General features: G+C 38.9%; 1 protein-coding gene across 2 annotated transcripts in view; it reads right to left on the bottom strand.

Moving 5' to 3' along the window:
- The window catches only part of ITCH (itchy E3 ubiquitin protein ligase), a 31,099-nt gene continuing 19,132 nt past the window's right edge, over positions 1-11,967 (bottom strand). The window contains exons 14-24 of one of the 2 annotated variants that reach the window (XM_031064938.1): positions 10,556-10,627; positions 9,841-9,929; positions 9,044-9,203; positions 8,627-8,760; positions 6,335-6,475; positions 4,516-4,636; positions 3,458-3,562; positions 3,142-3,238; positions 2,703-2,775; positions 1,915-2,053; positions 1-1,076 (exon numbers count right to left, since the gene is read on the bottom strand). In XM_031064938.1, coding sequence (XP_030920798.1) covers positions 1,954-2,053; positions 2,703-2,775; positions 3,142-3,238; positions 3,458-3,562; positions 4,516-4,636; positions 6,335-6,475; positions 8,627-8,760; positions 9,044-9,203; positions 9,841-9,929; positions 10,556-10,627 — 1,092 coding nt within the window. In that variant the 3' untranslated portion in view covers positions 1-1,076; positions 1,915-1,953. Of the gene's footprint in view, positions 1,077-1,804; positions 2,054-2,702; positions 2,776-3,141; positions 3,239-3,457; positions 3,563-4,515; positions 4,637-6,334; positions 6,476-8,626; positions 8,761-9,043; positions 9,204-9,840; positions 9,930-10,555; positions 10,628-11,967 lie in introns of those variants that run through there. The other variant, XM_005430619.3, reaches the window with a different exon arrangement.

Below are 11,967 nucleotides of genomic sequence, written 5' to 3'. Positions count from 1 at the left end.
TTGCAAAGCAATATGCAGAACATAGACTATTTTTCATAGCTTAACCTTGCATTATCTTGCTTAATTTAATCTCTCTTGTAAATATGTTAGATAACTACATTTCACTGTAAGAATTAATATAAACAGAAAATATATATAAGGCTTTTATTTTTTCTCATGAGCTGTATACTGTCATAGATCCGAATATTGTGGAAGTTGGCAATTCTCCTCCCAGTTACACCTGAAGGTGAATTCTCACCATCAATGAAACTTTAAATGAGGGGCATTTCTGTATCATCAGCACCTCTCCCCAGGCCTTCCTTCAATTAAGCCTGACAAGTCCCACCCTCCTGCCTACCCAAAGCATTTATCACTGAGCTCTGACACACTTGTGAAGTCAGCTAAAACCTGTAGTGTCTTGGTTCTTAGGCCTGAATCAGTTTTTCCCTCTTGCAGTTTAGATGGATAAGACAGCAGGAAAGAAATACTCTTTTCCAGACTGAATGTTCAGTGTTTCACTTTCCCACTGTCCCGTTTGAGCTCTGTCATCTGAAAGAGTCTTAAATGCAGCTCCTGCCCCAGTGCTCTGAGCTGCAGGTTTGCTTTAGTATGTGCTACATGTTATTTCAAGTGTCACATCTCTCACTGTGGCTACAGCTCATTTCACTGGGTGTCTGACTTCCTCCCTTCGGGGGAAGGGAAAGGGCTGACCAGACCCAAAAAGTGCATTCAGTCTAAAGGAGCAGTAAAATGCAAAATGTTATTGTAAACCAGAAAAGAATTAACAGATTCTAAAAGGAAATAACAGATGTTAATTCAACAGGAAATCGCTACAAAAGTTACTAGCTGTAAGCAGCTTAGGGTGAATTAGCTTAGAAACCTCCCCAAAAACATTAGTTTCAAACTTTATAGAACTGTTTACTGATGCTCCAGCTTCCCCAAAACCTGTAATCCGTGTCTGAACTTTCTAATCCTCTTGGCCTCAGCCAGTCTCACACATCAGTTCATCCACAGAAATGATGAGTAGGATCATTTTTTCAATCCAGTTGTTTTGTGCTTCTTCCTGAGAGCCAAACGAACTCTTCGGAGCAAAGTGACTGCAACATGTAGGAAAAACACCGAGGGTAATGTCCATTAACACTGCTGACAAACAGCCTGCAAACAGGAACCTCAATGGAATCAGTGCAATCCCAGCTGGGCTTGTCTTTTGCAAAACAAATGAAATACCACAGTGTTAATATTGATTTCAAAGTTAAAACATGTTACACAGCAAAAGCTCAGAACCCTTCAGAGGGCACAGAGCAGTGTTCCAACAACTTTGGGCAGGTGTCTCTTTTGCTGACAGGAGCAGGATTGGGATAAACCAAAGTGAAGCTATGCCCTGGATTTGTGCCACAGTTTGACATCCCCTTAACAGCAGCTTCAGTCCAGCTGGCACGTGAGCAGACTCCAGGCAAGGAAAAACAGTCTGGCCACATTTGAGTTAGAAAAAGGAGCTTAAGGATTGGAGCTGCCCACAGCATGGAGGGGGATCCAGTCTGGCTCTGACACTGCTGTTAGGAGGCTTAGGATGCTGCTGCAGCATTGCAGCTACCAATGAACTTCCCAGTGCATCAGTAGCAAAAATGCTACTAAAAAGGAAAGACAAAACTATTGTTAAAAATCTGTCAGTCATTAAGGACACATTCTAATTAATGAATGGTAAAACAAAGCAGAGCCCAAAGCTGTATTAAACCTCTACTTCGGTCGTTAGTTGCTTGTAGCCACATTGGATTGCGCATTTGATTTCTGAAAGTGCTCAGTAGAAATCCAGAGTTAAGGTGGATAACCTCAGAATAACATCCATTTATTTACACATTAGTACTGTTAAATAAATCCAAGTCATGTCTACTTTACAATGAAGTGTGCAACAAGCAGAAGAAGTGAAGCACATACATCGTGTTGGGTTCACATTCTTCAAGGTGCAAATTTCAGCTACTCTTGCCCAAATCCTTCTGTTTCTTCAATTGCAAATAACAGCTTTTCCTTCAACTGCTCATAATTTTTATATGGTGGAAGGTCTAAGCGATTGAAACTGCAAAATAAAAAACCAAAAATATGTACTGAGGAAGAATCAAAAAATCCATTATGAATCTGGGTGACTAGAATTTTTGCTGCGGAGATTGATACTGGGATTTATACCCTGAGAAAAGCTGACTACTGATATAAACGTATGTATTTCTGAGGGCAGAGGTTAGTATTCAAGTGCTGATATAGTGATAGTTTTCATTAACTTTTCCTAGCTGGAGGAAAACCAACCTCTAGGTGGTTAATTAGAGTCATCATTCAGATACGAAATGTTCAACTTGTGTGGTTTTGCCTACCCAAAGAAAACAGGAGAAGTGACCTTTTCTCTGGAAGTGTGTGAATGTGGCTATTTTACTAAGGAGTTCAGTGATAACAAAAGACAGTCTCAACCTTGTTAGACACTACTGGTAATCACTTTAATTGTTCAGTAGCATATTACACAAATCCATGGAATTCCCAGTGGAATCTATTCCATGCCACAAGAGCTCTTCAGAAGTTCAGCTATCATTCAACAACATAGTTCACTGGTGTAATTTGTGTTTGCTTTCACGAAGTCTCAACTATTTCAGCAGATTACCCACTTACTAAAATGTCACAGCAGACTGTGGCCACCAAAATCAGAGCAATAGCAATATTCTGATTTGTTATGTACTCACCAGGTATGACTTCTGGGTAACCAGTTTTCCTTTCCAACTTTTTCGATACAGAATTTTTGGGGTCCATTGCTCCCTGTAAAAAATTCCAATACACAAGGCATAGTCCAGCTACCTTCCTATCACTGTAACACACCTGAAGCATGCAAGGCTTAAATAAAGACAGGATTACACTTATTTGCACAGAGACGGGATATTTGTCTCACTCTACAGCTCTGCCTGGATCAAAGTATACATGTGGAGAAATGCATCCATCTGAAGTGATTTTAAAGTGCAATAAATAGGTGTAAACATTCCTTCCATCTCTTTCCATCACAGCTCAAGTATATGCATGCCTTACAAAACAGCATTTAATATAACACTCATTAAAAATGCCATAAATATATAATTAGGTTCTTTTTAGAAGTATATCTCCTGCATTAGAAGGGTTATTAATACATACCCATGAGGTCAGCAAATCCTCCCACTGGCAATCTGCATGTTCCAGTCACAAACTGCAAGAGTCTCATCCTCTTCTCATTATCTATTTCTTTCACAAACTGAAAAACAGTAATGGAAATAAACATTTAGGGGTAGATTCAATCTTCAGATTTTTACATCATCACCATCCACAGACGAACAGTAATGTTGGGAACAGCTGGGTTAGCAGTAACAGTTTCTCTCTGCACTCTGCAGGTGTGCTCAGTGTTCTGACCACTGTTCAATGAGCTGTGCTCTGTAACTTCTGCTGGTCTGAGAATAAAGCAAAATCTGCAAACCTGCCAGAACCACACAATCTGCCTGCTGGTCCTGGTGTAGTGCCTGTAGATGGTGTGTCTCTGCCAGTCATTCAGGTCAATTTCTTGCATTCCACAGAGAAGCACCTTTGGGGCAGAAAAAGGGAAATAAGCAGAGGAGTACAAATTTCCACTTTCCTTCTGTGACCTTGCACACAGCAAAAGAAAACAACTAGACCCCCACTTAGCAGAATCTGCAAAAATAGTGCACTTGGTTTTAATTCTAAACTTCATCCAAAACTTCTATAAACAACAACTGATGATGAAGTGGTTCAAAGACTGGTTCATGAAGTGTATTTGGAGAGGTCACAAATTAGAGAGCATCTCTGTTGTGAAAAATGGAGTAATTGTTTGCAATTTTAGGAATAAATTCTCCCCTGTGAGGGTGGGCAGGCCCTGGCACAGGGTGCTCAGAGCAGCTGTGGCTGCCCCTGGATCCCTGGAAGTCTCCAAGGCCAGGTTGGACAGGGCTTGGAGCACCCTGTCCTGGAGACAGTGGAAGGTGTCTCTGCATATGAAAGGGGGCTGGAACAAGAATATTTAAGATCCCCATCCAAACCATTCTGGGATTCTATTCAAGCCAGTTTATCTTTGCCCAGCAATACAATTCTTGACTAGGGATGGGATGTTTTGTTTTGATGGCTTTACTTTTCAAACTGAACAGATGATTCAGAAAGCGTAATTTTGAGTGATCAAACCCAAACCAAGAACTTGGCCCAATCTGAATGTAACCATCCCTTGCATATCTGGCTTTATCTCTCATTCTGTCAAGTTACTTATTCTTTGAACACGGGCAAATGAAAGAATCACAAAAGAAAGTAAGAAATTTCTGCTGACAGAATCTTGGCATTCAGAAACATCTAAATTGGCTGCAAAGAGCAAAGTTAAGGAAAACACATTAATACTATTCCATGAAGTTTCCCCCATATTCCCTATAAAACAGTTGTCAGCCTCAATGAGTTCTGCTCTTCAGATGTACTGACTGGAGTTTATTTTATGTGTAATGACCTGGATCCAGCAATAGCCAAGCAATCCTTTACCTCCAGTTCCTTTGCATCAAAATACTGCAAATACTGTTGTGGCAGTATTTCATTGAAGCCTTCAAAGAAAGCCTGTGTCTGCTCCTCAACACCTCGGGACAGTCTCCATTCTGCCACTAGCCTGGGAAAGAAGACACACCAAGATCATTTAAATGGCTCATGCTAACCCAAGTCCACATCTTTACCTATTTTGAGATGAACTGTAAGCCAAGTTAAAAATAAACATGGAAAGTCTGGAAAGTTCTGGGGATAGAGCACCATATAATTTTATCGGCAGCCTTTACTCTTTGCAAATGATTGCATTTTTTCTCTAAATTACCCTAAGTGTTCAACTGTTCTGCTACAGAAGTATTTTGGACTTGAAGAGGAGGCAGCATCTCTTCACTGATTAATGAGAGCACAGCAGTCCTGAGGTGTTTGAAGATTTTGTCTGATATTCTCCCCAGAAATCTCAGTTGTTATCCATGACAAGGTAAAAAACAAGTCAAGTTGTACTGGTGAAGAGCAGCAGGACTGCCAGCTTACCAAGCAGTGACTATGTCCATTTGGAAAGTTCCATATTTGTTTCTGTTAATCATGAAATTTTGCTCTGTGGCAGAAACTCCACTCTCCATTAATAAAAGGGTGAAAAGCAGGCAGGAGACCCGGAGAACCTGAACCCAGGGAGAAGCAGATATTATGCTGAATTCAAGCCTAACCTGTCAGGAGCACTGGATTCTAAAGGAGAGGTGGCTATTTCTCATTTCAATCCTAGAAACTTGGGGGACTTAAAGCAGGACTTGGAGTAAGTCAAAAGAATCTGAATGAAACTGTAATCCAAGCTCTCCCTGGGTTCCTAGGAACTAGAGAAGAATGTTTTTCTGCAGATCCTCTCTCCTGCCAAATGCCAGTATGTTTCTGGTGCAAACACCACCTCTTTTGTGAATCACTGAAATGTCTGCGGATTTCTCACGCGATGAAAACAGAGCCCACTCCCAACTCCCTCCCCCTGCTCATGGAAAAGCCTTCACAGAACACATCGTAACAAAGACGAAAATTCTCAGTGATTCAGTTTAGTTTGTGCCTGCAATGTGTGACAGCTTTTTTTGCAAGCACATCCTCCAAGCTTTTATGTTGAAGTTCACACCTTAAATCAGAGCTGCTGTACGGCTGCACACTGAGGAAGGAGGGGATATTTCAGGACAAAGCAGGTCACTGTTCACATGTTTATTCCTTAATCACTCTTATGCTCCTTCACTCTTAATCTATTGCTTTAAAACTTTTTGGTGCTGCAAATATGATCCTTATTTTATGACAATACAACCTATGACATCATTCAAAACACTGTTACAACTACAAGACCAGTCCAGATAAAACTAATAGCCATTCCAAGTATCTTTGAAAAATAAGAATCTTCACAAAAACATCCAAAAATGTTCTCAAAAAAACCCCAACAAAAAACAACCCCTCAAAACCCCACATGAACCAGAAATGGCTGGCTAGAACGTCAGCAGGCTATAAAGCAATATAATTACATTAATAAACAGATGTAACATTTCATTAAATACATGACAGCCACAATTCTTGTCGTGGTATTCTGCTAAACTGAGATAACTAGGAAAAAAGTGGACTTTCTTCTAAGCATGATCTTTAGGAAAAGTAGATTTTAGGAACTTATTTCTATCAATATTCCTATTTCAAATATGGTATCCAAACACTTGCCATTTGTTGCCAGCATTAGCAATTGTTCAGCAATGCTTCAGATGACACAGACAGTCTTTTGTTGCTAGAACTCAAAGAAAGAAAATGACAGTATTTTAAAGTCTTCACTTATTCTTACCTGATGTAGTCTTCTTTATTTTCTTCTGTGACCAGAATGTTGCTACCATTTGGCTTCAAATCGTGGCTTTTGATTTCACCTAGTATTTCTTTATCAACAGAAAAAAACATTTCCAAGCCACATTCTTCAATATCATTCTCTCTGGAAGGAAAAAAATACAGTTTTAAATAACTGTGTTGAGAACTTGCACACAGCAGAGGAGATGAGTATGAAGAACCTAAAGGTAGAAGGTTTGGAGTTAAATAGTCAAGATAAGGAAATGTTCTTTACACAGTAATTATGGCCTTGCCAGAAGTCCTGGAGTTTATATGTTGATTTATGCTTTTGGAAAGTGAAGAACTGCCTGTATATACAGAGGTTTTGATGATGGTTTTCCTCTGAAATCAAGTGCAAAATCCAGATATTTATTCTGACCCATAACACAGCAATGCCAGTCTTGAAAACATAGCTGTGGTTTATTGAGCCCCATGATGCAACTGCACTTCTGAACTTCATCCTTCCAAAATATACAGTACTGCATGAAACCTTGGGTGAGGAGGGAAGGCTTCAGATGAAAGGCTGATTTTATTTCATCATCCATCCCTTTGGAAATGAAAGCTACATGCTCAAGCTCAGTTTGGGTACCGAGGTTTGGCAGGTGACCTCTAAAAGTCTCCTTCCAAACTCAGCCAATCTCTGAAATCCTCAAACTTGTGGGAATGAGAAAAAGAGCCCTTCCTGCAAAGTTATAAAATTTGCTTTTTTGTGAGGAACAAAATTATGTCTGTCCTGACAGTCCATGGCTCTTCTCCCCTGTAAACATGCAGTCCTTTCCTCAGGGGTACCTCCAGCAGCACTACAGAAAAGCAGGCCCAGCTACACTGAAGTTTGGGTCTGGACTGAGAGGACTCTGCAGCCCTTGGAGGTCTGAAGCCTTTTCTCCAATTTTCACATCCTTAAGTGATTTTTCAAAGGGGCAAGGCCTTTTCTGCACTCCAGCCTAGATTTCTATCACTACAGAAATTGCTTTGAATTAAAATGAAGGCACATTAGCAGCACATCCATGGAGTACAGAACACACTACTCTGAAAACCCAACAAAATTCCTATCCCAATTCTTAAACATTTCATGCTGCTTTCTCTGCTCCTCAGTATTTAATATGAACCTTCCAAAATCACCACTATAGATGAAAATCTTGGCTTTTATATTTAGTTTTGCATTTCAAAACCCAATCTATTCTCACACCTTCTATGAAGTTTTCAAACCATGTTTAGAACTATTCTTAGTGTGATTCCTAAGTGAAATGTTTTGTCTCTTGTCACAAGAAAGACTAATTTTCCTACAAAATTGTTTTTATTATAGCTGAAGAAAAAAAATTACTCAATTTGTCTTTTTCTTCTAATATACTTGTTAATCTTTTTAACTGAAAGAAAAAAAAATCTGTGTTACTGAAACAAATGGTGCATATCAACCACAGATTAAAACATGTGACATCCTCCTATGACAAAATCAGTACAAAATTACAATGCTTTAGATCGAAGGGGTTTTAAAAATTATTTCTTAAAATACCTGTAATACATAATTCCAAAATAATTGTAGTCTAGAAACTCCACATCCTTTTTACTTGCTAGTCTCTGGAGAGGAATTTGCAAAAGAGTGGAAGAGGAGAACTCCACAAGAGCATGGACAGAGAGGTGCCTGACCATGCAGACATGGAAGGCTGCAGGTAGGAATGGTCTGGAATCATTAAGCTTGGGGCAAAAATACCAGGACAGCTAGAACTTCTTTAAAGCATTAAATCTTCAATACCAACCTTGAGGTCAAATTGCAAGTGTGACTAACAGAAGAACTGTGTGGTAGTAAATAATAAACTCCATTTGTTAACTTCATGTTCTTGTAGCACTAAACATTTTGTTTTCTAACTAAACCAGTATTAGAGAAACATTAAATGGGTATTTCCTGATTTCTTTTAATCAGTTATCTGAAAAGTCTCAGTGAAATTTACTCAAGCCATTTTATTTGTAACCAGGTTCAACACTGCCAGATCTGTACGTCTAACCGGAATTAGTAACAGCCAATAAAAACACAACACAAGATGCTGCACAGAATACTCAATGAACCAGAAAGGCTCTGCATGAACAAATCATTCTTTGTGTATCTAAACTCACAGTAAAAATTCCATACTGCTCTGCAATATTAGATTTTGTTCTTCTGTGGGGTTGTTAGTAATAGATTTACACCTAACTTCCTGGCAGAAGTGAAAACCAAAACCATTGTATTGCTATTTCAAGAACAAAACAAAGTCAAACTCACTTTACCCAGATGAGAGAGTTGTAAAACTCTGGGTCAACAGATTCTAAATCCTTGAGTCCTACTGCCTTGTTTAGGATACGTTTATAGAATGGCAGAGAGAAACCAGTGTCAATGAACTTCCCATGGAACAAAGCCTGAGGAACACAAAAACAGACAAAATAATGCAAAGGATGCTTCAGTACTTAATATGACAACATTCTGTTCTCTGTGCCCATGAAATCTGACAGCCAAAGAATTAAACCAACCTGAGTACCATCACTGCCAATATGCTGAAGTAGCTTTTACCAACAGGAGTTATAGCCAAAACACCTGATATTGTCAGCTCAAAAATGGATTTTTATCATTATCCATCTGATGGCACAGTATTTACTTATAGGAAAATTACAGGACAGACCTGCTTCCTGCTTTAGGACTTACCATGGCAATGAACCTCCCGATGAATCGGAAGTATTTCAGGTGGTCTGGGTTGATGTAAGAGGCTGGGTTTATCTGTAAGCAGTAGTTATCTTTCCCTGCATATTCAAACAGGCAATACATGGGGTTCAAGACTTCGTGTGACAACAGAAAGAACCACTCCCTGAAATCACACAAACAATAAAAACACATTTCAAAATAAATCACAGCAGAAATTACTATAGCTAACTCATGTTGACTCAGGCCCTTGTTGGGCCTCCTTTCCCAGAGAGCAGCTGACCTACACTGACACCAAGGGAAACTACAGCAAATTACAAATTAAAATGCAAAGTTGCAATGATACACAACTGTCAGTGGCTTGGATAAAACCCACTCTTATCTAAATGAGCACATTACAAGTGTACCCCTGATCTAAACATCCAGGGCTGGGGAATGCCAATTAACATATGCACATCTCAGTTACATTCCAGTCATGACTTTGTATTTAAATGTAGATTTCTGTTCACTTTTTCAATAAACTCTACTTTGATGTTAACAGTTGGGTCAAAGGGTCACTTCAGTTCAGTAAACTGCATCTCTTTAATCATGGAGATGATAAGTAACTCCTAATGCAAACTGAAAATCATTTTACACAGTTTTAAGACATGCAAACATCTTGCAGAACTGCCTTCCTCAGATGTTCCAAGCTAAGGAATAAACTTCACTCCTATTGTGAAAGCACTGCAGTTAAGTACTTTGGGGAAGTCTTCACATCACCACTAGCAGAACAAGCTATTATCTGCCATTGCAGTGTAGTTTACCTTGCCACACCTCCATAATCTAAACCTTCTTCACCAGGGAAAATAACCCATAAACGTCTCCGGAGATCCTGAGGGCTGAAGCTCATTATCTTAGTGAAAGAAAAACAATCAATTATTTTTAACAAAACAGCTATAAGCATTGGTTAGAATTACTACTATTTTCTAACAAGCATTTAATAATTTGGAAAAATTTTAATCAGGGTATACAGACCTTAACAAAACCTTCATATTTTAACCTTAGGTCTCAGAGATTAACTCCTAATAATGCAAATAGAATTAATAACTTTTTGTTTAAAAAAAATTACTTATTTCAAGACAATCAGACTAAGATCAACTTAATATAGTGTTTGTATGTAGACCATGCTAGTACAACACATTGTGAGGAAAAATGCATAAACATAAGCACAACACAAAAACATCCTGAGAATGGGGTGCTGCTCTGCCCCAGCAGTCTCCTCAAAATCAACTCAGATTTTAAATCATTCTGAGGGGAAAAAACCCCCAAAACCACATTTGTCAGATATATCAGTGCCAGAACGACATATATTAGCATGATCTTGTAAGTGTGAATGCAGCCTAACTATTAAATATTTTTTTTTGTTAGTCTAACTTAAAGTAACATTAGCAAAATATCAAAGGTTCAAAAATGACAGGTGAGAATAGATTTAATAACACTACTTTTCATACCCATTAGTCCCATGTTTTAACACAATACCTGCTGAAATGAGTCCTCAAATAATGTTTTCCTGCTCACGGTGATCTTTATATGCTGTGGCATTGCAAGTTGCTGAAAGGAAATTTTTTAGATATGAAGGGTACAATCACTTAAAGTTTCCACTACTCAGTTTGGACTGCTATTTGTTGTATATATTAAAAAGTACAGTTGAATTCCATCAATCAATATAAAACAAATCCAGCAATCAAGGTATCTGAATTGTAATTTAATCCAATAATAAATTGGTTCCAATACTGCTATCTACAGTGACATGAACACACCTCCAGATGCTGCTCAGAACAGGTTAAATATTGCACTCCTACAGGATACTGGAAAACATGAAGATCAATAACACATCCCAGCTGAGGAGGCCTTTCTACTCAAAATTGATGAGACACATGGAGAACCTCTCCTATAAGAAAAGGCTGAAAGAATTGGGATTGTTCAGGCTGGAGAAACTTCAGGGTGACCTAATTGTGGCCTTCCAGTACCTGGAAGGGACCAACAAGAAGGATGGAGAGGGACTATTGACAAAGGCCTGGACAGGACACAGGAAATGGCTTCCCACTGCCAGAGGCAGGGCTAGGAGGGATATTGGGAAGGAATTCCCAGCACCTGTGAAAGTGGGCAGGCCCTGGCACAGAGTGCCCAGAGCAGCTGTGGCTGCCCCTGGATCCCTGGCAGTGTCCAAGGCCAGGGCTTGGAGCAACCTGGGACAGTGAAAGGTGTCCCTGCCCATGGCAGGGAGTTGGAATGAGATGATCTTTAAGGTCCTTTACAACTCAAACCATTCTGTGATCCTGTTAATTTAATAAAAAATTAGAATATTCAGGCTATACTGCACAAAATTCCAAGTGAAAAACTAGCCTAGTCTCTCCACTATTTTCAAAGGATAATTCAGTGACTCTTGAAAACTGGAACATTTAAACCAAAAACTTTTTCCCCAAACATCAAGTTACTTCATCTTTTGATATAAGGAGCTTAGAGGACCAAGACTGACACACGGGAATTTGATATGTTAGAGCACCCTATGTGCACCACAGCATATTCCTCAGTGCTTAGACATGTCTGTTGTGTTGCAAATACCCTGCATTTTCTGCCACAAGTGGGTATTCATAGAGAAAGTAAATTACTCTATTATATTATATTAACTCTAAAAAAACTGCCTCCATATATTTCTGTATTATCAGCAGCAATAAAATGCTATTCGGAAACCCACTACTTAAAAAAAAAAAAGTGGGGAAATTTATGTTTTCCTTTATTTTAAAACATTTTAAAGCCAAAAGTTACATCACTTTAAAGCTTACATGAGATTCTACATTTCCTGCATTTACTCCCTCCTAATTTAACTCTCCTTTAACCTTAGAGTAGTTTAATTTCCTTTACTGGAGGGCACTGAAGAAGGCATTGAA

This window comes from Geospiza fortis, unplaced genomic scaffold (assembly GCF_000277835.1).
Source record: "Geospiza fortis unplaced genomic scaffold, GeoFor_1.0 scaffold39, whole genome shotgun sequence".
Classification (NCBI taxonomy): Eukaryota; Metazoa; Chordata; class Aves; order Passeriformes; family Thraupidae; genus Geospiza; species Geospiza fortis.
This window is presented reverse-complemented; position numbering and strand designations above follow the sequence as displayed.